The 27,081-nt window shown below is 39.9% G+C and overlaps 1 protein-coding gene across 2 annotated transcripts in view; it reads right to left on the bottom strand.

Moving 5' to 3' along the window:
• Positions 1–25,742, bottom strand: part of kcnq5a (potassium voltage-gated channel, KQT-like subfamily, member 5a) — a 126,030-nt gene extending 100,288 nt beyond the window's left edge. For both annotated transcript variants that reach the window (XM_086258929.1, XM_086258930.1), the window contains exon 1: positions 25,086–25,742. In XM_086258929.1, coding sequence (XP_086115055.1) covers positions 25,086–25,426 — 341 coding nt within the window. In that variant the 5' untranslated portion in view covers positions 25,427–25,742. The remainder of the gene's footprint in view (positions 1–25,085) is intronic.
• Between the last annotated feature and the right edge of the window lie 1,339 nt (positions 25,743–27,081).

Below are 27,081 nucleotides of genomic sequence, written 5' to 3'. Positions count from 1 at the left end.
CTACCCTGAGGTACCCCTGAGCAAGGTACCGTCCCTACACACTGCTCCCCGGGCGCCTGCTTAGTGGGCTGCCCACTGCTTCACTGAGTGAATGGGTCAAATGCAGAGAAAAACAAGTAATTTGGGGCAGGGATAGCTCAGTAGGTAGAGTGGTTGCCCCATGATCGGAAGGTCGGGGGTTCGATTCCCCTTAATAGCTACCCTGAGGTACCCCTGAGCAAGGTACCGTCCCTACACACTGCTCCCCGGGCACCCAATGGCTGCCTACTGCTTCACTAAGTGAATGGGTTAAATGCAGAGAGCAATTTCCCCACGGGGCTCAATAAAGTACAATAAAGTACACACTTTCTTCTTCTTCTTCTTCTTCTTTACCAAAAAACTGGGGGTACAGTTACATCAAGCCACTCAACACCCTCCAGCTCCCCCGCCCATCCACGACGCCATCAATACGTTTTGATCTCCGCCACTCATCTACTTCCAATTACAGAAAAGGATTAAAGGCCAGCTGTATTTCTGAATGGTGGTGTTTTTGTTTTGCTTTGTAGCATTGGACTCACTGCTTTTCTTAATTATGAATAATAAAAGTGATTCATAATGGAAAAAGCATTACAACTTCACACGCACACAGAAACTGAGTCAATCACACACACGCACACACTGGCTGCCAGAGACGTCAAGTTAAAAGAGCATTTCTTGGCCAGCAAACGCTATTTTCCAGCAATTATTTCAAGATCGATGGAATAAAAAAATGTTTTTCTTATTTCTGTTAATGCTTCCCAACACTTTTGTCACTGAGACAGTAAGAAAGCCATTATAAAAAGATATACTAGCACAGTACCTCCCACTGTGTCATAGACAAACACTCATTCGGTTTAAAGACTGCATTGAGCCTTGTCGTTGCATGAGAGAACATCTGTGTCACTGTTGTGGTAACAGTGATAGTAAAACTTCTATCCTCTTTCATATTTCTCCAACGACCTCTCATAAATAAGATGAGCATGAACTCTGAAATGCAGATTGGATTCTGTCAAAAAGAATCATGCGAACATTGCGTGCACCTCCTATGTTCTTTTTGGTCATTATTAGTTTTGTTGGAAATAATTAGTCACACTAGTAAACAAAAGTATTTAAAATGTTCTTTTGCCTTTCAACAAAAGTAATACAGGTTTTAATTCACTGACAAATACACACTGTTTGTAATATACTGAGAAACTAGCAATTAGGTGCACTGTGTTACCTAACTGGTTTGAGTGGAAAACACTCCTAGGGATACTTTGATACAGTATAAAACAGCTTTTTTGTTAGTTATCTTTTATATCTATGGTAGCTGCTGTAGCTGACTACAGTAGTCATCCTCTGAAGGGGAAAACTGCAAACCTTTCAGATCCCTTTCAGGCTTATAGAGCATTTTAGAGAGTTTGATTCTTAAATGATTTTTGCTACAGTGCCAGCAGTAGAGAGCCTATTATCCCCTCACTTTTAGCCTCTCTCCCACATTCTCAAAGTTGCAGATCACTACCTGTTTCTATTACTTCTGGACACTCTAAACTTTTGTCGTTTTTTCCACAATCTTCTTGATGAGACAAGAAAGCTAAAATTCGAGTCCTTTGCATTACTTCTGATTTAGTTTCTGTACCACTAATAGAGATAAAATACAGTAAGATGTGTCTTACTGTGCTTACCTCGTTAAATTTCCAGCACTGACAAAAAACTGCATATGTGGAGGTAATTCGATATATGTGGACATCTTTGCTTGTTTGAGAAATACGATATGTGAAATTAAAATGTGACTATTGTCGCTTGTAGTTGTAAATAGCATTTGATCACTATCAAAAGTGTTAAGGAGACAGATTTCAAATAGAAAGAGAGTTAAAAGCAACCAACACTTTGAAAAGCAGCTTCTCTGTTGAACAAAGTGTGAAAAAACACTAAAAAATCTTCTTTTTCTAGTTTTCTGCCTGTATGCTTTGGACAAATAACACTAAACCTCTTCATTTCCTCGTGTTTTAGAGAAGAAAGAAATTGCATATGCTGCTGGCTCACCTACGTGAACACAAAATGAGGGGGAAAAAGTGATGCAAGCGGATAATGATAACAGAGCAGACGCGAGGAAGGATATGATAAGTGACTGCATCAAAGGAAGAGGAAAAGCAGATGACGTTAGCAAACACTCCAGATATTGCGAGGTGGCTCCTGATGATTTTATATTACCGTAAGCTTATGAGTTTATGATCCAGAAGTGATGACTTGGACAGTCTATATCTGCTGGCTGGAGCGGAGCCGAGGTCTAGAGCAGGTCTTGTGTTTAGTGTCTGTCCTAATTTCTTTAATGTGGCCATGTCTACTCTCAGTGCACCATTTACCTTAGAAACCCTCGGTCATAACTTATCCGCTGGCCTCCCCAAAATATGTCGTCTTCCCTTCCTCGCCTCCTCCTTTCTTTACTTAAGAAGGTTAGGAGACAGAGGGGAGAGAAGACATTTGTCACTTGACTTGTCATGGTGAAGAAGCTCCACACTCAGTCACAGTTTGCATATCGTCGCATTGGCGTATACGTGCGTGTTCCTGGTTCTGCGAGTATGGAAAATTTATAGTAGCTAAAGATTTTGGACCAGGAATCTTTGTGCGACAACTACTTTGTGTGTGCAGGGTTCAGTACTTGTAAGATTATGGTTGTGGATCTCTCTGCAGAAGTGTGACCCAACTATGAGTGTTCAAGCTGCATGGATGTGCACTTTTTTCCTTTCATATATTCATACACAGCTGAGCTTCAAGGTGAATGAGATCTGTGCATCCCCAAGCACAATATTTGCTGCTCCAATATCTCTGCAGACCGGGGTCAGTGTTAGCCCTACTGCATTATGAGTTCCTTATTGGTTTTAAGAATGGTTATATAAACTTTGCACAGAAAATTGCACCACAGAGAAGCCTTTAGTTTCCAAAAAGGACCCGACAATGCAAGGTTTTACATCTACAGATAAGTGCCAGGAAGCCTAACTCCTTTTCAAAAACAAAACTGAGTCTAAATAAACATGTTTTCTGCACATATTAGCCCATTTTTCCACAACTCTGTCCTTTGGCAGCTTCTCATGTTGTTATTTGGTTTAGCAGTTATTCAGAAGATCTATTGATTTTAGTCAAATGTTCCAAACTTTCGTGGTTCCAGGTTTAGTTTTATTTAATGCTAGGGTTCGAAATGATCTTTTCCTTTCCTAAAGAGAACATTTTGTTTCTCTTGCTTTGATCTTGTGAAGCGGGAAGCCCTTTTAGGGGGAACTTTTTTTGATATAACACGTCTCTATTGTGTATTGGAATATAAACACTTGATTTGTACCACTAAATATGTTTTAACTTCCACAGTAGGAAACTGGCAGCAGGCCTCACATTAGAGGATGGAGCCATTTTCCTTTCACTGTTGCTTTACAGTCCATGCTTTGCTTCTGCATGTTTTACAGTCCTGGTTCTTCCACATTTTGTCAGGCTGGCTGGCATGCATGCTATTTCTTTTCTCCTGCCATATGTGCAACTTCAGCTTCAGCTTGTTTTCTGATCATACTAGTGCCCACACATCATGTTACACACAAAATATCACACAAGTAACTACATTTGGAGTCAAGGATGGGTGCACAAAATAGGAAGTGTTCGCCCACATATCCACACTAGAAGTCGGATATTAACTGCCATCCACATTTACTAGCAAACAACTTAAAAGTTCTTGTAATCTTTAGTCATAATCCTGTAGTTATGATTTAGAGACACTTGCAGTACTTGCAGTATGTGCTTTAAATAAACTGCTGTAGCTGTATCCCCTGTATTTTCCCAGTGTGATTAAGTATATCAGTTCACCAACAGCACAAAAAGGCCAATATAGTAGTAAATTTAAAGGATCAGATAGATAATACCATTTTTCCAAAAAACAACAACAAGAAAAGAAACCTAATTTTGAGCTCATCTCAAGTGGTTATTTTGAGATTTTTGTCTCCACCCCAGATAAAGGAAGTTAAATGGGATTTCATGATATCCAAAGCACTAACATTTAAAAAGGAGTTTGTCTTTTGGGAAATAAAATCTTTAATAAGCACTTTAAGTGACACAGGCTCTTCACATAGCTTAGCAAACAAGTATTACTGGCAAACTCACTACTAACGCGTGACAGGGCAGAGAAATTTCTTTTATATTTTTCTGTTCTGTGCTGTTCTTGTCTCTGTTATTTCGCTCTCAGGTCTGTGCTTTATTTCACTGACTAAAGAAGAGAATAGAGACCTTTTAAATAACTAGAATATCACCTGTCAGTTAGTAGGCCCATTAGCTTGGTTGACAATATGTCCAAAAAACTCATTCATTTTATTGCCTCAATTGTCATACATGTGAATAAATTATACCTCCTCTGTGGAACACTTCCTTTCCCAGAAGTGGATGGTGCAATACAATGAATAAGCTACAGAAAGACTCTTGGTCAGTGATACAAACATGAGTCACTAATGTTTTCCAACGACAAAAGTTCCTTTGAAATGAAGAGATTGTACTAGAATGTTAACTTCTTGCAACATTTCAGCATCATGTACACACCTGCTAGTAGTTATTCTTCTTTTTTTGTGCATAAAATGATGAAACTAGCCCATCTACGAGTACACAAGCAAGGATGGCTGTGTCATGAAAGGCATCCAGCATAAAATCTTTACCAAATCGAATATTTGGATCAATGAGAATTTGATTTTAATATTGGATTGATTGACGACGGCCACTAGTAGAAACAATGCTACAGAAAAGGATGCAAGGCATGGGGGGGGGGGATGTTCTGCTGTGGCGAGCACTAACCTTAGAAGCCAGAAGAAGACAAAAGACGGAGGAAAGTTATGAAACTGAAAGGTTTGCTGATTTTCTTGAGTATATGCCATGATTACCTTTTAAATCCTCTAAAACTGACGCCTAAAGAGGCTTTTTCAGAGTAACATTCAGCTCGGCTGTCACACACAAGTGCAGTTTTTTTTTTAAGCAATACTGTGCTCTAGCAGTCATTCCTCTGAAAATCCATTAGACTCAACAGCTGATATCCATCAGCAGCGCTTATTCTAAGTAATAGAAAACACCTGTGCAGACAAAAGCAGGATAATACTGGACACCTTCTAACGAATATGATGGCCTTATAACCTACAAAGACTGAGAACATAAAGATCTACGTTACATGTAAAAGAAAGCATAATAGCACCACCGTAAATCCATTATGGTGGTGCTATTATGTACTGCATCTGTAATGTGTAGGAAGCAGAAGAGAGAGAGAGAGAGAATAGGGGGGATTGATTGAACTGGGAGCTGGGTGCAGAGTGTCATCTTTGGCCTTTGGTCTTATAAACAGCCTCATGCAGAATTGAATGTAGTTGACATTTAGCAAGTGTACAACACAGGCTCACAAATATCCCTTGTGGTTAACTACTCTCACGATCACCCTATCACATGGATGCAGTGCTTTCTATTGCTTTATTGGATTTATTGATGTAAATAATTAAAAGAAAATCGAAAAAATTGGCTAAAGCAGTATAAAAAAGGGCAATATTCAGTTTTACAGAAAATCATGAACCTATAATGGCAATCTTTTTACACAATATCAGTTTCTCAGTTTAAATGTTACGGTTATCATTAATACTAGTAAAACACGATATCCCTAATCTGAAAGGTTGGTTTCTTACATGCAGCTTTGTTGAGTAATGCGTAGATAAGCTCAGGGCTGCACAACATGTGTGGAAAACAGCACGTGTGAGTAACAGTGACATGAAACAGATAAGATTAACCCTTGTGTTCCTGTTTTTATTAGCCATAAAAGATTATGTACAAATACTTAACAGATGTTAACAGATGTTTGCATTGGTTGGAATTTATCTCAATTCCAACCAATGCAGACCATATATATATATTTAATATTTGTAATTTACCTCTGTTAGAGCACAACAGTGCCACTAGTTTTTTGTTATAAAATGTGGGTTTTTTTTAAAGAGTGAAATCAATCATAACTAAAAGTAGTTGTTTTTTTTTTATCTTGAACAAACATAAATGAAAGGTCTCTCATTACTATTGATGTTTACTTCTTTTAACTTAATTAGAAATTGAACAGATTCATATCAGCAACACTCAAAGAATAGCCTATTCATGCCACCCTATAAAAACACACAAGGGACCTGAAACCGAATTTAGATCATTTCCCAATCAGGACACTTTTCTAGGTGGCAGCTATGATCAAAGGCTAAAATTTAGATTTGATCTCCTGCACTAAAATATCCACCCTTTGTGTTGGCCCTTGTTGCACTATGTTGGCAACTATGTGGGATGCTTCATTCCTTGGGCACGAAGGCCCATTCAGACCATTCACTTTTTACTGACACCCATAGTTCTCCCTTGTTGGCTACTGGCAGGCTTGTCATGGAGGTGACTGATGGTCAGACTCATTCTTGTATTCACAGTCACTGTCAGACTCTGAGTTGATGGTGCTTTAGCTCACCTGGCTGAATAGGTTACTTATGCACTTTTAGACTTCTCACTGCTAGAGCCTGAGTTTGAATCTGTTTCAGACAATTTCCTGCTTGTCATTCCCGTTCACTCTCACCCTGCCTTCCTGTCTACACAGTATTATCCATGTTCTAAAACCCCTTCCTCCCTATCATCTTCTAAATCTTCTCTCTCATGTAAAATGTTATCATTTTTTCAAGTATAGAATTTTGTCAAGCTATTTATTTGTTGTAGTCCACCTGTTGATTTCCAGTGTGACAAAATATAGTGGTTCCTGCAAGACTGAGATTAAAATATGCAGAAATGTGGGAGCAAGCAGGTGGAAGTGCAGATTTTGGAAATGTTGGAAACAGGAATAGCACGAACAGAAAGACAAAAAGAGAAGATGCATGCAGGAACACATATACAAACAACAAAAAGCATAAAGGGACACAGCAGCTCTACACTTATGGCCCATGGGTACAGTGGACCTGAATGCCACATGTAATATAATCTGCAGGGTATTAAAAAGTTACAAATATGGAGCTGAAAAAGTGCATTTGCATAAGTTCTTCACAGACGATAAGTCATAGGCAATGATTCTGAGATTGAAATAATAATTAATTGTGTAATTTTTCTTTGGTAAACACTGAAAACAGCAGACCTGAACGTCACACAGCGGTTAATTATAAAACAGTACTGATTACTCACATACATGTCTCACTTCCTACAAAATCCCCATTCCACTACACTTCATTCAGAGTAGAAATGGAGAACTCCATTACTTGACAAGCGAATGTAAATATACTCTACAAGTATATTTCTAAGTTTAAAATTTGCCACAGTACGGCTTTGTGAAGAGATTTAGATGATCCAATTCAAACTGTATGCACACGCACAGCGAAGGAGAGAGAGTCAGAGAGAAAAGGCGAGCTGGCCGATCCACATATATTGTCACACACGTCTACTCAGTCTACTTGCACAGATCAACACACAATTGCACTAACCAGTCAACTGGGTCTACTTTAGCTTAATCGAATGGTAAAAGGCTCTGTCTCTCTTCGTTTCTCTCTCGCACAGTCATGGTAAAAAGGTGTGATGTTATCCAAACAGCCAGCTGTCTTGTTGTGTCAGGATGGCTGTTCTGTTGGCTGCAGGCCTGGGAGAGGGCTTACTTAGATAAAACAGACACTCACTCTACATTAGACTGACTCCCGTCAACGGCCTAGACCCAACACATGCAAAAGCACACACACAATGACTGTGAGGACACTCACCAGCATACACCCAATAACCCTAACCCACTTATGTAACAACAACTAAATGCTTAACTCTTCCCCTAACCTTAACCTAAGTCTAACCTGACTGTACAACCGCGTCTGTCCTCATGCACGCCAGTGCAGACACATCCACAGTACAATGGTGTCCGATTCAGAGTCGCTGAATCTGAAGTTACAGGAAGCTTCACACACATGCATTCACAGGGGCATTCTCTTATTTTGGATTCAAACACTTTGTCCAGACATAAAAACACACAAGCACATTTCATTCTGTGCAAAATAAGTAGCTGGATTTTTGTCAGAGCTAGGTCGCCAGGGGCAACGTGCTTTAGGGGGGAAATGTAGTTTTGTGGAGTCATGTGGTAGAGTGGTTTGAGATACCCAGGCAGGTCTTTGTTTGCCTCCGAGCCCTTGCTGAACACTAAAGTAGACAGTGTTTGCAGTTGGGATCCTGAGGTTCTGCAACCTGGCAGAGGAAATTTTTTTAATATAACTAGCAAAACTGTTTCAGACTTGTTGCGGTTAAAAGTTGAGGATTTTGAACGAAACAGCTTCAGTTACTCTTAATATGGAACCATTAGAAATCCAATAGGAACACATAAGTTACAAGAAAAGACAGAATGGCAACAACTGCATTATGTATGTGGTACGGCTGAAATCATCGTCAGCTATTTAGATTGTTATACATATCATTCATGTTTTATGTAAATATTGATCAGCCTATAAATCATATGTCAAAATAGCTTAATTACTACTAAACATGACTTTGAGCAGTGTTTAAAACTACACATTTACACAGTCACTAAAAGAGGAACGGGCGCGGCTTTACAAATTTTGTTTTAAACTGTAAACATAGAAACTATGATGAAAATTACTGAAAAAACAAGGCAATCTTTTTGTCACGGTCCCTGTGTCTGCCCGGTCCACACAGCTCTCTCTTGCATCGCTCTGCATGGGCGGAGCTCACCGTGGGTTCCCGCCTTTGGCCCGCGCACCTGTGACTAATCACTCACCTGTGGCTCATCCGGTTTTCCGGCCACTACTTAAAGCAGTGTCTCAGAGCTTCTCGTTGCTGGATTATTGAGTAAAACACATTAGTGTAAATCCCAGCTTTGTGATCTTCTGCGTTTCTTCGTGGTTTCCTGGTTGTAACTTTCTCGTCTCCTTGTATATACATTCCCCGGACCCGTCCTGTAACCCTTCAGTCCTGGATGTCTGAGCGTGAGTATACAGAAGTCTGGCGTGACAAGTGTGGAGTGGATTTTCCCCCAGAGTGGTGATCGTTGTGCAAGTGGGAAGAACCTGTTTTCCTGAACCTTCCCGTGGATCCTCGGAACCCCTGGATCCCCCCCTCACTTGTATTTATTGCACCTGGTGTCTGTAAATAAAGAACTGTTTTTATTATATTCTCAGCCTATGTTTGAGTCCAACCTGCCTGCCTTGACAGTTCTCAAAGGAATGATGTCCACACCTCATTTAAGGTTTACTTAAATTACAGTACTTCCATCTTTAATATACAGGCTATGGCTCAGTGGCAACACATGTTTTTGACTGTGTTTTGTATAAAGCAATTTGCAACTTGAGCTTTAAAAGTGATTTAGAACTAAAGATTATTATTATTATTGGAAATGAAGGATCCACCCATCCTCCTTATTCACTTACACAAACACTAAAATGTAAATAAGCATTGATTTGGAGAGGAAACCATGATTAGGAATAGCGTTTCACCACGCTATTATACCCAAATGTCCACACACTTGAGCCTAAAACCCATCTCTTTCTCAATCATTATGATTATCAAACTTTTTTTAATCAGTTATAACAAGTTCCAAAAAATCTTATGTGTCACCTAATCTTTCAGCTTTTTCTTCATGAGATCATCATTTTCATTAGTAATAATAATAATAATGGATTGGATTTATATAGCGCTTTTCAAGGCACCCAAAGCGCTTTATAATGCCATTATTCATTCACTCTCACATTCACACACTGGTGGAGGCAAGCTACGGTTGTAGCCACAGCTGTAAATATGACTGTAAATATGGCTGACAGAGGTTCAGATACAGGTACAAATGTGCACGTGCAAGAGAGTGTTTTTACCCACCCCCCCTCAAAAAAAAAAGAAAAAAAAGAAAAGAAATAGGAAAGAAGACCAGGAGCAAGAAAGAAAGAAAGACTCTAACAGACCTCTAACAGAAAATAGATCAATCTGTGACCTAAATCAGCCTCTGCTGGTACCTGCTGGACCTGCAACAACATTAATCAAAACTACAAAACTCTCCTAAACATTTATTTCATTTATGATAAAACTAAACAGTGTTATTGTGGGGGAGGGCTGGGGGTTGTGGTAACATATGCAAATACCTCCCGAACAGAAAACACAGCAGGGTTCATCCTAAGCTACAAGCCTCAGCCTGCAACTGTAGGGAAGCAAAATATAGCTTATGGAAAACACTTTACATTGACTTTATATATAAATCTAGTTTGACAAATTGTGCGGGAACAAAAGAACAACTGAGCACATGATTAGTTGTCAAGGTATTTTAATATACAAAGGCAAATTAAAGTATCTTCCATAAGTTAAATATTGTTTGTTTTATTTACTTAAAAAATGAATACCCTTCCTGAAATAACTCCGAATGGAATTTGTGTCTGCTTGTTAGATGAATGCGTAAACCACTGCACTGTGGAGACACCAAAATCTAATAATGAATGAATTTCATTGTTTGCTTGCACAAATCCGTTTATGTTCACACACTCGAGATTCTTGTCTCCAGCAGCTGTTAAAATAATTAAACCAATCACTGAGTTGCTTAACGATCGTGGCTCAAGAGTTGGGAGTTCGCCTTGTAATCGGAAGGTTGCCGGTTCGAGCCCCGGCTTGGACAGTCTCGGTCGTTGTGTCCTTGGGCAAGACACTTCACCCGTTGCCTACTGGAGGTGGTCAGAGGGCCCGGTGGCGCCAGTGTCCGGCAGCCTCGCCTCTGTCAGTGCGCCCCAGGGTGGCTTTGGCTACAATGTAGCTTACCATCATCAGTGTGTGAATGTGTGTGTGAATGGGTGGATGACTGGATATGTAAAGCGCTTTGGGGTCCTTAGGGACTAGTAAGGCGCTATATAAATACAGGCCATTTAACCACGTGCTCAAAATCACTTGTTGAATGCACAGCAAATTCTGTCACTCTATCACTAAATGTTTCAACGAATTACACCAAACATAATTACCTTAAATGAAGTGAAGAAAGCGAGTGCTGTTTCAGGCACAAAACACCTGCCTTCTGCCACACAACAACTTCTATTCAGCTCAGCGATTATTCAACACAGATTGTGCTTTAAGGCACTGTATTTAAGCCATCAGTATTCTCTCTTCTTCATCAGTATGCTGCTGCACAGCTCACATACGTACTATTAGTTTATGTTCCCCGCGGTGGAAATCATTATTGTCACTCCTCAGTCCCTGCTGAGCTGACCTTTATGCATCCATGTGATTGTGTAGGGATTGATAGGTGAGAGGCCCAAAGCCAAATATCAACTCGACGTATTTTTGTCCATTCCTCACTTATAGTCACATCTATCAGCTGGCTAGGTGAAATCAGATTGGTGTTCTTTCAATTTCTGGTGAAACAAACCATAGCGGACAACCAATGTGCCGTCCGTATAGATCATGCAATAGTCTGTTTGGGTGTCAAAGTGAATCTACACGTATCAGAGCTGCTGTCCCTCATCTGTTAACCTAGAGCCAATCCCTTATGTAATCCCCCACTTTGAACCCCTCCATCCCTCCTACAGTTACACTGTCCCCATACACCACCGTGCACTACCTTTAAACACTTCTCTGTGACTCCTGACTTCCCAAGCACCCTAAAAATACTCACCAGACAAAGATGATTGACAGTACTCATTTCCTACGGTGAACACAAGTCATGTTCTGGTTCAGGCTTTTAATAAAATAAATGAATCAAGCTTGTCTCAGTCAGTTGCACAAACACTTGAGATTCTTTACTCTGAGCACTTAAAAGGGCAGGCATGGACTGAGGCATCCAAGAGGATGGGGGATGGGGGGCTTAAATGAAGTCAAAATGTTGCAGGAACACCATTTATCTATTTCCTTCTTTAAAGAACATTTTCTATGTCAATGTCCAAAGGAAAACCAAAATAAACACGTAGTACAGATGGACAAACGTGTGATATGACTGCTGATAACAGATTGTGAAAGTCTGACTTCTGTCTTGAGAGGGAAGCTCTTGCTGCTTCTGTCTCTAATGGAAGAATTGTAATGACTTCACACAATAAGCAAAGCCAAATCACACGCCTACTCACATTAGCTCTGTGTCTTCAGGGAAAGTGAGAGAGCGGAAATAAAAATGAGCATAAATAATGCTGGGTTTATTTTGTACTCATGTCGCATTTCTGTGACATGCCTCTTTGCTCCTCAACCCATCCATCTCTTTTTCTTAGTCGTCTATAGCAGTTGGAATACTAACACTCAAGAGGTTAACCCGTCATGAACTCAAAAAAGACCTGAAACACCTGCAGTCACTCTAGTTTGCATAAAATACAGTAGATTTAACGTATTGTTTCAAATGTATTGTTGTTTCCAGATGTGGTGTTTTATTCCATTTCTGATGTAATCCAGTTACATGATGTAACTAAAACTTTTTTTTTCCAAATCCCACTTTTATTCGAGTATGGGAAATAAGGTAAATAATCTGTATGAATAATAGATAAATCCATACAATACATACAATTCTATTAATCTACATCAATTTTACTTTGGCTAATGCTCGCTCTCTCTCTCTCTCTTTCACGCTCTTTCTCGCTCTCTATTCATATATGGACATATATATATGTGTACACACAGTATATATGTATACTGTGTATATACAGTATATATGTATACTGTGTATATACAGTGTATATATATATATACATATATACTGTTTATATTGCAATAAAACTGGTGTGTTCTTTGTTCAGAATCCTGCATTTGTGGAGTCATTTCACCTGGCTGCTAACACAAATTCACATGTATCTGAGTCTTTCATGAAAAGGTACCTCAGCCTCAGAGATTCTGAGAATTTATTTTTAACAATAGCACATGAACAAATTTAATTACATACTGTGGTTATAAACAGAAACACTTTACAGAGCTTTTTCCCCAGCTCTGGAAAAAACTGTCTGTAAACTACAGCACAGCAAAATTTACGCCACCATGTGCAATCTGCGATCTTGAAGCCTTTGAAATGTTTGCTTTGAAGATGTGGACCAGGTCTGCCCACTTGCAGTCAGCTGCTGTTAATGGTGATAAATTTGCAAAAATTGCAAATTTGCAAAATTTGCAAATTTATTCCTGTCTTTAAAGAAAGAACTTTACACTAAATAGAAATTCACATTGACTGCTTACATTCTGAGTCCAGCCTGGATCGCATAGATTTGAAACAGAAATTCAGAAATCCCTCTACAAATTGTAGATGTTGCAGAATGGCAATTTGACTGCAAAATGGCATAGGCAACCTTGCTTTTACATTATGGAAATTAAACCAGAATACAACCAGCTGGCCACCAAGTCCTCTGCTGCACAGACACATGTGAGTGGGTTCGTCAGTGCAGAATGACTGATTGTAATCTGTTGACAATCTGTTTAGAAATAAAACAGCAACTTGCCTCTGTCTCAGAGTGACTACTGTCAGTCTGCAATAGTGTGACAGGTTGCCTCCCACCAGGGGACCTGTGCAACTGCCATGCAATCAAATGTGGTTCCCCAATGTCTGGGTGACCAGCTGTTCACTGCAGCCACTTGTAATTAGTCACCAAAAGCATATGTAAATAAATAAATAATTTAGCGCTGCCCTGTTTTCCCTCTAGTGAAGCTATTAATTAATTGTTTTTCAACCTGGAAAATATCATATGGCTAGCTTCAGTGCTTAAGACACAACAAGAACTTAAAAATGTAGGGAAAAAGACATCAACATAGCCAAGCACCAAGTTTCAAACTTGCCCTGTGTGCTCTGAGGGCCTGTAACTTGACAAATTTTAATAGTGAAATTTTTGCAGGCTTCACTAAAGTTATTGTCTGAATCAGCTGATATTAACAATCTAACCCAGTGTAACTGAAGTTGTTAGCAGAACATTAGAAGCTAAATTTTAAATCAACTGGCAAGCATATTATGTGTTCAGCTCAGGATAAAAAACATAAAAAACATATCATGGAAATACAAAACAGTTCCCAACCAGACTGCGATATCTTCATTTTGCTTGTTTAGTTTTATTGAAAGGCCAGAATACAAGCAGATTAGTACAGCTACGTACAACAAGTCCATCAAGGGCAATTAACTAGCAGATATTTTATTGACATATCACTGTCTTGTCATTCAGTGAAATTCCTGCTTGCTCTTCACCTTTTCTTTTCTCAGCCAAACCCTCCTTCTTTTTCTTTACTCTTCCATGTCTCTGTTTCAACTTTCAGCACTTTCTTCCAATTCTAATTATTTGTCTGTGATGGCAAAGTCCCACGTGAAACAAAGAAAGACATGAAGCAGGCACCTGTTATTCTTTCTCGAGGGAAACTTACCAATATGGGTGAGCTAATACTGTTCTGTCTGAATCAGTGTGTCACACTGAAAAATGTGTATGACTACACTGATAAATTATTCACAGTATGTGTTGGCTTGAGCTGGCTCTTATGTTTTTGCCACAATATACTTTATGTGTATATATGATCATAAAAAGTGCACAGACAAGACTGAACTGCCTGACATACGCAGAAAACCTACTGAAATATTCACACGTTGGCCCTCATGGCTATACTCCTATGCACAACTCATAATTCTTGTTTTGACTTTCAGGGGCACAAAGAAAGGAGTCACTGAGGGGAAAAGCATTGAGCCCCCTGTGTGTGAAGGGGAAAAGTGAATAGTACATGTGTGAAGGGACCCTCACTCAAGCAGAACCTGTCTGACAAAGTGAAGTAGACTAAAAGATTTCAAAAAACAGAACATTATGGCACAATCTAAAGAAACTGTTGTAAAACAAAGTAATTGACATCTGTCTATGGAAAGGGTTACAGAGCCAGCAAACCACAGTGAGAGCCTCTACCTATTAATGTAGAAAGCTTTGAACAGTGGTGAACCTTCCCAGGTGGAGACCAGCATAGCAAAACTACTCCAAGAGTGCATCAACGACTTATTCAGGAAGTCACAAAAGAACCCAGAACAGCATGTACAGGGAGTGCAGAATTATTAGGCAAATGAGTATTTTGTCCACATCATCCTCTTCATGCATGTTGTCTTACTCCAAGCTGTATAGGCTCGAAAGCCTACTACCAATTAAGCATATTAGGTGATGTGCAACTCTGTAATGAGAAGGGGTGTGGTCTAATGACATCAACACCCTATATCAGGTGTGCATAATTATTAGGCAACGTCCTTTCCTTTGGCAAAATGGGTCAAAAGAAGGACTTGACAGGCTCAGAAAAGTCAAAAATAGTGAGATATCTTGCAGAGGGATGCAGCAGTCTCAAAATTGCAAAGCTTCTGAAGCGTGATCATCGAACAATCAAGCGTTTCATTCAAAATAGTCAACAGGGTCGCAAGAAGCGTGTGGAAAAACCAAGGCGCAAAATAACTGCCCATGAACTGAGAAAAGTCAAGCGTGCAGCTGCCAAGATGCCACTTGCCACCAGTTTGGCCATATTTCAGAGCTGCAACATCACTGGAGTGCCCAAAAGCACAAGGTGTGCAATACTCAGAGACATGGCCAAGGTAAGAAAGGCTGAAAGACGACCACCACTGAACAAGACACACAAGCTGAAACGTCAAGACTGGGCCAAGAAATATCTCAAGACTGGTTTTTCTAAGGTTTTATGGACTGATGAAATGAGAGTGAGTCTTGATGGGCCAGATGGATGGGCCCGTGGCTGGATTGGTAAAGGGCAGAGAGCTCCAGTCCGACTCAGACGCCAGCAAGGTGGAGGTGGAGTACTGGTTTGGGCTGGTATCATCAAAGATGAGCTTGTGGGGCCTTTTCGGGTTGAGGATGGAGTCAAGCTCAACTCCCAGTCCTACTGCCAGTTTCTGGAAGACACCTTCTTCAAGCAGTGGTACAGGAAGAAGTCTGCATCCTTCAAGAAAAACATGATTTTCATGCAGGACAATGCTCCATCACACGCGTCCAAGTACTCCACAGCGTGGCTGGCAAGAAAGGGTATAAAAGAAGAAAAACTAATGACATGGCCACCTTGTTCACCTGATCTGAACCCCATTGAGAACCTGTGGTCCATCATCAAATGTCAGATTTACAAGGAGGGAAAACAGTACACCTCTCTGAACAGTGTCTGGGAGGCTGTGGTTGCTGCTGCACGCAATGTTGATGGTGAACAGATCAAAACACTGACAGAATCCATGGATGGCAGGCTTTTGAGTGTCCTTGCAAAGAAAGGTGGCTATATTGGTCACTGATTTGTTTTTGTTTTGTTTTTGAATGTCAGAAATGTATATTTGTGAATGTGGAGATGTTATATTGGTTTCACTGATTTGTTTTTTGTTAAGTTGCCTAATAATTATGCACAGTAATAGTCACCTGCACACACAGATATCCCCCTAAAATAGCTAAAACTAAAAACAAACTAAAAACTACTTCCAAAAACATTCAGCTTTGATATTAATGAGTTTTTTGGGTTCATTGAGAACATGGTTGTTGTTCAATAATAAAATTATTCCTCAAAAATACAACTTGCCTAATAATTCTGCACTCCCTGTAAAGAACTGCAGGCCTCACTTGTCTCAGTTAAGGTCAGTGTTCACGATTCAACAATGTGAAGGACACTGGGTAAAAGGCGGAAACCAGTGTTGACCAAAAAGAACACAAAGGCTTGTTTCACATTTGCCAAGACTTTCAGGAAAATGTTCTGTGGATGGTTTGTGTCCCATTACATATAAAACTAACACAGCACTTATTATTTTTAAAGTCACACCCACGGTCAAAAGGGTGGCGCAACCAACTGATAGATGTAGAGGGCACTTACTTTTTCACATAGTGCCGGTTAGGTTTGGATAACTTTAAATCATAATTGGAAAACTGCATTTTGTATTTGCTCTTCGTCTAATGTATATATATTTTGATGATGTGAAACATGCAATGGTGACTAAAAACTAAGAAATGAGAAAGGGAAAAACTCAACTTTAAACTTTCTAGACCACCAAAAGATAGGGATGCAGATTCATATTACAATCATATATTAAAACAATAATTTCTGCAAATACACTTATAGGTGTCCTTGCAGAAAGTTAAATTAGTAGATCAATACCATGTTTATGCATGTGCATATGGAGTTCAGTTTTCAGTTTTATTTGTCATATGCAAGTTAGCACAGGGTCAACATTGCAATGAAATGTGTTTGACGAGCAGCAGTCACTCAGCAGCATGATACAGTAGGAGAAAATATAATAAAATAAAATAATAAAGAAAATAGAAAAATAGTAATAGTTCACGGCGGTCAATGACTTCCTAAATCTAATTATAATAACTTTATACAGAATGCATATTACATACTTTGCATACTAAATCATTCTAATGGCACGGGTGCATTTTTAGTGACGTAGGTGCATGTGTGCACATGAGCGTAACATGGATGATTGTGTATTTGTGAGAGTGCTTTTGAGCCATGTTCTCATTAAAAGAGTTGACAGGGTAATGTCCGAGTTGTGTGCGACAGGGGAATGAGGCTGGTGTAATGTGTGCCCAACTGAGGTGCACTCTGTGTGGGCAAGAGGACCAACAAGCTCAGCCTGTCTCCATCCATCAGCGCTGCAGTCTGCTCTGCAAAGTGGCACCTCCGCTGATGTACGAGAGGACTGCTGGATGACTAACGAGCAGACATACATTGATTTGGACACACACACACACACACGCTCTCGCAAAAAGACTAACCGACACATAGTGCATTCCTACTCATATGGTCACACACATACACACTCTATTCTCCTCCTATTCACTCTGTTGCTTCTTTATATCCATGTCACACATATGAAACTCAGACATACAAGTATGCACTTTAAAAGAAATGCAATTTTTTTCTCACTCCAGGTCTTTCTCTCCCAACCTATTAAAAACACATACACACACCTGAAATACACACTTGCTGTCTGACCTGCTTGAATGTCACAGTATATTTATCACTGCAATCCCTTCTGATCTTCTTCTCACCAGTGAGCTCTGACTGATGTAGACGACTTGTTCCCTGATGACACTAACATCAAAGTCTGATTCATCAAATCTCTCCACTCTGGCACAGACTAATTAGCTCACTTCTTTCTTTTTTTTTTTTAAACACATTTGCAAGCGTGATTAACACAGGAAGACTGAGGAGAATATGTGGTGGGTGTAAATAAACCGATGGTCATGGGAATCATTACATACTCTTTGCAGTCAGAAGACGTGAAATGCTCTGGGTTACAAGTGCAGTAAGAGTGTAACCGACGCCCGGTTACAAATCACTGTACACAAAATAGAGTCAAATAAATAAGTTAATTAAATGCCATAAAAGCAATACAAAAACAAGTTATCATGCAGAATAGTGGGCGTCGATGGGGAAAAAGGTTTTTTTTGATGATCCATTGTGTGTCAGGAGTGATTCTTCGCGTATTAATCATCAGTTTAAATAACAAACTATTCTCATTTCTCCCTACATTTTATTGCAACTCATTCCTGATGCATTGAGGTGGATCGAATATCAGCAGTTAGCTAGACTGTTAAATCTGGGGATTCAGGAATAGTACTGTCAGGTGCTATTTATCTATTATCTAACACATACGCTGTTAGAGGATTGTTGATTAAAAAGATGATAGGCATCTTATTATGAAATAATGAATACTGCAGTGCCTGTGAATCAAACTTTAAGATGGCTTGGAAACAGGTCTTTGTTGTAGCTGAGTGACATCACAACAACATAAAACTATAACGTGTTACTCTAACTGCTGACACACTGAATTTTATGCAACTAGATTTTATGATGCTGAATAAAAATTAAACTTTTCAAACAGATGTTATGAAGAGGAAGGAACCACTTATATGTGGACCACTATAGGTCCAACACTGACATATATCTCTAAGAAGCTTAAAGAGTTTCTTTTTTTTTATCGAATTTGTTCATTTTGAGGGGAAATCAGTGTGTGGTATATAAGTAAATCTGTCTGTTATTTACTTACTTCAAAACTGACTGCACCAGATCGACACTCATCTCAAATGTCCGTATGATACACTTCCAAGTCGGATATTAGCAGGAGACAGTGAAGCATAGAAAAGCCAAAAGGGGAGAAAAAGTTTGTTACAGTGCATTAGTTACTTTAGAAAGCTTAGGATTTAATTGATAACCACATCACCGGGTGAAAAGGTGTCTTTTCTATAGCTCCATTTGGGCCTAACTCCTAAATATGTTCTTTGACTTAATTTTGGAGGAATAAAATTGTTCAAATAATTTGTAAATCTGTTGTTGACATGACCTTCACAAAGTTATTACTTCTTTGCTATCCATCTTTCACTGTGTTTGCAAATCTTGCATAAAGGCCAGTATCCAACTGTCTAGACAGGATGCTGGTGCTGTTTCTTTTTCACTCTTTGAAATCACACTTCACAGCCAGATGTTACCTTTCTTTTACAACACACTGAGTCGACAAAAAACTGCCTATATGTGTTTTCATGCATAAAAAACAAAACTTAAATCCCTCCCACATCACCGCTTCCTTTATGTGATAACAGTTGGTTTTTTGTTTGTTTGTTTGTTTGTTATCTTCTCTTGCCTCCTCTTCATTCCTCTTTTCATTGGGCCCTGAAAGACAGACAGCCAACTTGTGACCTGGACACACAATGTGTCTGTGATATGTTACATTACCCAGTGATGACCAAGTACCCGCTCACACACATACACCAAACATCTTTAATAGGGTAGCAACTCTGTATCTACTCATGCAAACACCGGATGGCATCCTGACAGTATTTATACAGTCACCCACATACGCACGTCCCTCCTTCTGTTCACCCTATCAAATAGATCCTTTTGCATCTTCCAGCATTTTCCACTGGGTGCTGGCCAACCACCTCCTTCCTACCTGGAAGCAAGAGGGAACCTAAACACAGAGACCCTTTTATATGCTCAGGTGTCTCAAATGTCACCATGATCTCAGGAGACAAAGAGCAGCCTCTTCGAGATTCCTTTTAAGTTCTTCAAATCTGAGCGCAATTTTTTTTTTGATCAGTGCACCTGCAGTTTCATGAGTGAGAAAATACCCTCTGAGTACAATAACTGTTTGAGATTACATATATTATATAAAATTCATGTTTGATGATTATTGTATTAAAGATTCTAAAGGACTTTTCCAATACAAAAATCTTTAAGGTCTAACCACAATGTACTTCTAAAGGAGGATTACAAAGACTAAGACAAAGACAAGTGTTGAATTCTTCTTAATTTCTACAGAGGAACAATATTCCACAATATATGCATGTTGAACACTAAGTTACTAGATATTTATTATTTTATAAGTAATTATTTTTTAGCATCATAAATAGCCAGCAACTACAATTCCTCTGTCCAGCCTTGGGTTGCATAATAAGACATTGTGTTGAATCAGTAACTACACTGGTATTTCTTTTGCATCTGCTACACTCCACTCACTGCCTATGTGCTGACAACCAAACTTGGACATGGTAGGTCTGAGTAGGCAGTGCACTGATACCACAAGGGGAAAAAAACAGAAATCAACATGAGATGATTAAGAAGTCATCCAAAAAAAGTCAGTGATAAGTAGAAAATCTTTCTGTCTTTTTGTTATGCCTGGATGGGTTCTCTCTGCATAATATGGCTTACTCTAACAGTCCAAAGGCATATTTGCTACATTAAATGGTGGCAGACAAATTAACTGTAGGTCTGAAAGGCATGTCTGCCTTCACTACATCCACACAACCTCCTCGGAAGTCTTCCTCTTTTTCTCCTGTCTGGCAGCTCCATATTCAACAACCTTTGTCAAATATATCCACTACACCTCCTCTTCACATGTCCAAACTGTCTCTACACCACCTTGCTAACTTTGTCTCCAGACTGCTCAACTTGAGCTGTCCCTCTGATACACTCATCCTGGTGAGTCCCAATGTAAATCTTACAACCTTCGACTCTGCCACTTCCAGCTCCACCTCATGTCGTTCTGTTTGTGCCACCGTCTCCAAAACATATATTATAGCAGGTCTCACTGCCATCTTGTAAACTTTCCTTTTCACTCTCGCCGCTATAATTCTGTCATGGTTTAACACAAGTAGGTAGCCAAAAATGCTGAGATATGTACTAACCTTCTGCAGATAACATTAAAAGTTAATTTACAAACCACACACACAAAACAGAAACCTAAAACTGCAAGGTTTATGATGGATGGATGGATGGATGGATGGATGGATGGATGGATGGATGGAAGGAAGGAAGGAAGGAAGGAAGGAAGGAAGGAAGGAAGGAAGGAAGGAAGGAAGGAAGGAAGGAAGGAACAGAAATTGCACCGCCTTGCAGCAACAGCTTCCTCCAGCTGGACAATGTACTCCACTGTGTATCAAAAACATCCCAGAAACTGATCGCAAACATGACAAAGACCCCACGGATGGTTTTGACTTCCAAATTCCCCACATCCAAAGGTGATCAAACATCCCCAAGTCCAAGCCATGTAATCGCTACACCCTACCCAGTGCCTATAGGATATGTCTGCAAATGGTGGGGTGTCTCATGCTGCCTCAAGAAAAGATCAAGCTTTTTTGGCGACACAGGAGAAACAATAATATTAAAGTCAGGTTTACATTGGTAGACCAATGTATATCACATACAACATTTAATGATTTTTTTTTGTCCATTATAGTAAATATTACATTGCATTAAAAGTGTCCCAGTTCCAGTTAAAGTCAACAGTTAACGCATAAGCGACTCAGTACAAGCCAGTCTGGTTGAAAGATAAAGTGGGACAGAGGTTGGTCATTAGAGAAGGTGTCCATCCACCTGGCAAATCATCAGGCGATGTTGACATTTTACCTGTCAGCAGACCAAAATGACCCTGGAATCAATTGCTGTTGCACTCACACCATGTGTGACTCATTCAATCTCACACAAACTCTGAAGCGTTTCTGCAACTCGTTTTCAGACACGAAAACAAAAACATGGATGCTTGTATCATCTTAAACTCACACAAGAAAAATGAATAAATAGATCTGAAAAAAATAGGTAAGACATTACTTTCATACACACTAAAACGCATGCACAGGAAGGACTCATCTTTTGAGTATAGAACACAAATGCAGACTGTGGCTGGAACCCATTTTAGCAAATGTGATTAGCCCAACACACGCCATCTCATTAAGAGATTGAATCTTAATGCCAGCAGTGTTTCAGTGTGGGAGCATTATTTGGAAAGAAATAAGCCCAGATGCTTATCAGTGTCTTGATATCTGCAGCCCATCAGCAGATATCAGGAGCACATCAGGGATTCCTAAGGAGTGTAGTATACATACTTATAATTCAAATACCTAAACACACCATTCAGCTGTTTTCCTACGCATCTGTACGGTGTGGATCTACACACACACACACACACACACACACACACACATGCACACGCACACACAGCAGCATCTGTTTCAACATAAGTGCTTACTAATTAAACGATCAAAGGAACTTTTCTTTTATAATTCATGCGCTTTGTGCTGTTTGTGTGTTGGTTCATCACTTACCACGTGTGAATGTGTTTGTGAGTAACACATGTGTGAAGCCATGCGATTCTAAGTTTGTGAAGCCATACATACATCACACTGTGGACAAGTTGCAGCGAGATGCTGCATTTACACACTAGCTTTCATTTGTGGTCTAGATGGATCAAAACTATCCGCATTTGAAGAGTTTGCAATAGAAGATGTGATTTGCTATATTCAATTAAAACCAGACTTCAAAGTTTAACTTCAGTTACACGTGAAGATTCATTAATTCAGATTTTTTTTTTTTTAGATCAGTGACTTAAGTTTATGTATGTGTTGCTCAAAGGCTTCAAAGGTTTCTTGGGTAACAGAGCAACAAGTTAATGACCCCGGACAAACTACACATGAGAAGAGATCTAAAAACTGACTAACACCAGAAGTGGTGGCGGCAATTAGAGAATCTGACATTCAGATGGGCGTTGTACAGTAAGACACTTTTAAGATCACCGAACTCATGCACATTTCTACTCATTTTGTTGCTGTATTGCCTGATGCTGTTGTCTGTCTAGCTAAAATGTCTGTGTGCTTGCCTGCAGCTTTATATATATATATATATATATTTATATATATATATTTGTTTTTTTTAATCACCAATGCACAGACCCAGTGGGGGGTAAACTTAGGCCTGATAGACTGCTGCGCTTCCAATACACTAACGGAAACCGTGAAGAATAAGTGCAATTTTTTGTGGCTAGAAATTCAATTTGCACAAAAGTACTTCCATTATTTCAAAATCATCAGGCCTACCTCTAAATCAACGAAACGCTATTCTAATCAGGAACCATACATTTATTTTGACTCTTCACGACAAAAATTTGCAGTATTCTAATGCATCTACCTCTTTTTACACCTGCTTTTTTTTTACAATAAGTAAATTAAATCTGTAATTTAACCTACTTTTGCCCCTGTCTTTTGCTTTGTTAGGTTTCTGTTTTCTTTCTCCACCACTGGACATTAAAACACATGTTTTCTGACACGGAGGAGTATTTTTTTTCCAAAGCTCTCTTCATCTCACTTAAGCAAATTGTTTGAGGCTTTTAAATCATTTCATATGTGCAGCTGATCCAAAACTACTAAAGTGTGGGAGGCTGCAGTCGTGAGTAGATGTAACAACTTAACCCCTGCGACCTCAGCTGTCCTGCCTGTGCAAATAAAACGTCAGCATCCGGCTGTGGAGCCCCTCCTCTGACAGCTCCTCTTCCTTCTCTTCACACGGGACTTGACTGGCACAAGGAATGGATCCAGTGTTTTAATCTGTACCCATAACCATGCTGACACTGGTATGTGTGTGAACGAGTTGCATAGGTTTACTGCATAGCCTGTGTTTAACAGAGAGAATCAAAAGCCACCACAGCAGACAGTGAAATAAGAGCTACTTCCAGAAACCCTTGCTTAATCAGTGCACCAACACCACCTACACACTTCTACTGACAGGTGATCTGCACACCAAAAAGGGAAAAGCAGAGACGAATTTTTGAGGGTTGTCACTGTATATGAGTGCTCAAAAAGCTTTCTCTAAAAATATGACCACAACTGTTGGATGTGGATAATAGATACAGTTTACAGTACGTGTGTGTCATGTTGATAAACATCCTAGGATTCGTAAGAGCAATAGAACAACAAATTGTGATAGTTTAGCTAGATCTTGACAGCTATGAGCAAGAAAAGCTTTGCTTGAATGTTAGCAATAATCCATGGCTAATGGAAACTGCATGAAGAAAGAGGAAGCTGGATGCTATTTTTTTTTATCAGAAATTTTGATCATGAAGCATTTTCACACCAGAAAAATAACCAAAAAGGAAGAAAAAACAAGCTGTGGTCAGTAGAGGACTGGTTTGAATTTAAGAACTGCAACATGTCAGCTTTAAAATTGTCCCTTCAGGGCTTTTCCCAGTGCCACTCTCTGTAGAAAGAAGTGATGAAAGAACCAAGATCATGCAAGGGAGCAGCAGTTATTACATTTTTCCATTTTCAGCTGACAGTCTGCTGCTCATCTTAAAGAGCTCAAAAACTGCTGGAGCTACCAATAATGTCCTGGAGGATAGTAGCATTGCACTGTGTCTGCTTTTTCTGAACACTAGCACACATGCTTGTTATATTCTAACCTTTTCAGCTTTGTGTTCTTAGTCTTTTCTGCACACCTGGAGCAACAGGTGGTCACATTCAAAAAGTAACATATTCATTCCATTTAAATGTATCAACAACTGGCATAAGACCTTCAAGATAAATAAGGTTAAATCAAAAAGTGTTTACATGATTTTTTGACATGTTGGATGTTTAGAGGAAGATGCAAACATCTTCCATAGAGAAGAAGAAACCACAGAGAGTGATATATAAATGTATCATGACCCAAACTGATCATTATCATCAGCAGAAAAATCAATACAAATTTTGATATCTTGTGTGTTCACTTTTATCCCTGCCTAACAAAATATTTTACTGATTCAGCTTTCAGAGGTGGGGAACTCCTATTCAATCGGAAAGCATAAACATGAGATTCTAAACGACTTGTAGTGTTTAGTTCTGTGCTGCACAAGCATAAGTACTCACACAAAAGCGTGGTAAACAAAAGCCCATTCCCTCGGTCTTTCCAAAACGTTGTAGAGGTAATTCTGGAGCCGCCGGTAGCGTGCGTTTCTGCGGTTGCTCTGCGCGCTGTAGGTCAGCGGCTTCCCCAGCAGACTCAGGCGGGCGCCCTGTTTCCTCTCCGCTCCCACCGCACCTGCCGCGGCTGGAGACAGGAGACCGTCCCCGACACCCACAACGTTATTCATAGTCTGCCGTCCGCACTCCACATCTTTTAGTGGGTAGTCCTGCCCCCGACGTCCAGTCGAGGTCTTTAGCCAGATCCCGCTGCCGCCGCTTTCGTCGCCGGTATGACTTCGCGGCATGGCATAACTAGCGCAAGCGTGGAGTGCGCTGGGAGACCGGCAGGCATTCACGTGTGGCCAAGTGCTTTTGGGCCAGAGGGTGTGTGGCTACTTTGACTTTCACTACACACTAAGTACAACAAAGCAGTGGATGAAGAGTTAAATAACTAATCTATTGGCTGAACAGTTTCACGGTCTGGCTTGAACACTTTGGCCATCTGCGCGAAGCTGAAGAAGAGTTGGGTTATGAAGGTGTGGATCCATCGATACATTTGACGGGGGGGAGGGTTCTCCCACACTCTCTTTGTTACTCAACTCACTCTCACGCCGGTTTGGCTCTTTCTGGCAAAGTGTGTGAAGCCTGCCGGTGCTCTGCTAGTCGTGGTGCTCTTTTACGCATCAGACGGGAAGGGCGCAGCACCACCCGCGCCACGAGATTATTAGATGTCGTAAATCTGGACTTGAACGATAGCAGATTTTCAATCTGGGTGATAAATGTTAACCGAAGAAACGTCAAGAGAGATATATATGCACCGATGACGCAGATTTTACGCAGGTGATGAAACTGCCCAATAACCCCCCAAAGAGTGATCACTGTGCTTGGTTTATGTAAGAAAATGCATCAAATAGCAAAATAAAGATACCTTATCTACAGCTAATAACATAGTTTCTTTGAAACGCTTCTACAAAGAAAGAAAGTCCCTCTGGGGGTAAGACTTTCAGAGGAAGTTAACTATGAAGTAGTAGCCTGTAAAGGGAAATACTAAAGAGTGTACAAGGATTAACCTACACACATATGCCTAAATAAAACTTGAATGACTGCTTACACTTAAAGGAGAATGAACAGCACATTAACATTATTACATACTAGGAGAAACAGAGTTTACAGTAAACAGAACTGGACTCAGCAGCTGTAGACAAGATGGTCCGCTCGGTCCAAAACTATTTCCGCCCAAAACAGAATATGCTTTGCTGGTAACAGCTGCGTCACGCTCTTCCCTACTGACCGATCACGTGACCCGTGGAGAACTACTGCCTTATTTTCCACCTTTACTGGATACATCCAGTTAAATGTACACGATGTGTTCTCGAAAAAAAAACATGAATTAGGCTTGAATTTAAGAGCTGTAATTAATTATTTATTTAATTGCTTGCTTGCCATAATAACTTAAACAACTCCACTTCGGTAGCCCTGAAGCTGAATGGTTTTTTACTCTAAACCTTCTATCTGATCACTTTTCACTAACTTCTTTTGTATTTAATTACAACTAAGTATTTTCAGGCCCAACTTAACAGCTTTTGTATTAGTAATAGTTGTAGAAGTGATGGCCATCAGTTTCCACCACGTTAGCTAGAAAAACAATACAGTTATTATTCGCGTACATGGCTTGTTCCAGTTCCAATCCAAGCCTGACCTCTAGTGGTCAATCATAGGACGTACGGGGGTTACCCACTTCATGGCCTGCGCCACAGCGTCTATCTAGACCAGGGGTAGGCAACTCCAGGCCTCGAGTGCCGGTGTCCTGGAGGTTTTAGATGTGTCCATTATCCATCACAGCTTATTTAAAGGGCTAAATGACTCCTCAGCATTTCTTGAAGTTCTCCAGAGGCCTGGTAATGAACTAATCATTTAATTCAGGTGTGTTAACCCAGCGTGCGATCTAAAACCTGCAGGA

Source organism: Aulonocara sp. 'chitande type north' Nkhata Bay, linkage group LG13, assembly GCF_057382095.1.
Source record: "Aulonocara sp. 'chitande type north' Nkhata Bay isolate Kocher_YH1m ecotype deep benthic linkage group LG13, A_spYH_male_GT1.1, whole genome shotgun sequence".
In the NCBI taxonomy this organism is placed as follows: Eukaryota; Metazoa; Chordata; class Actinopteri; order Cichliformes; family Cichlidae; genus Aulonocara; species Aulonocara sp. 'chitande type north' Nkhata Bay.
The sequence above is the reverse complement of the archived record's forward strand: the minus strand, read 5'-3'. Positions and strand labels throughout refer to the sequence as shown.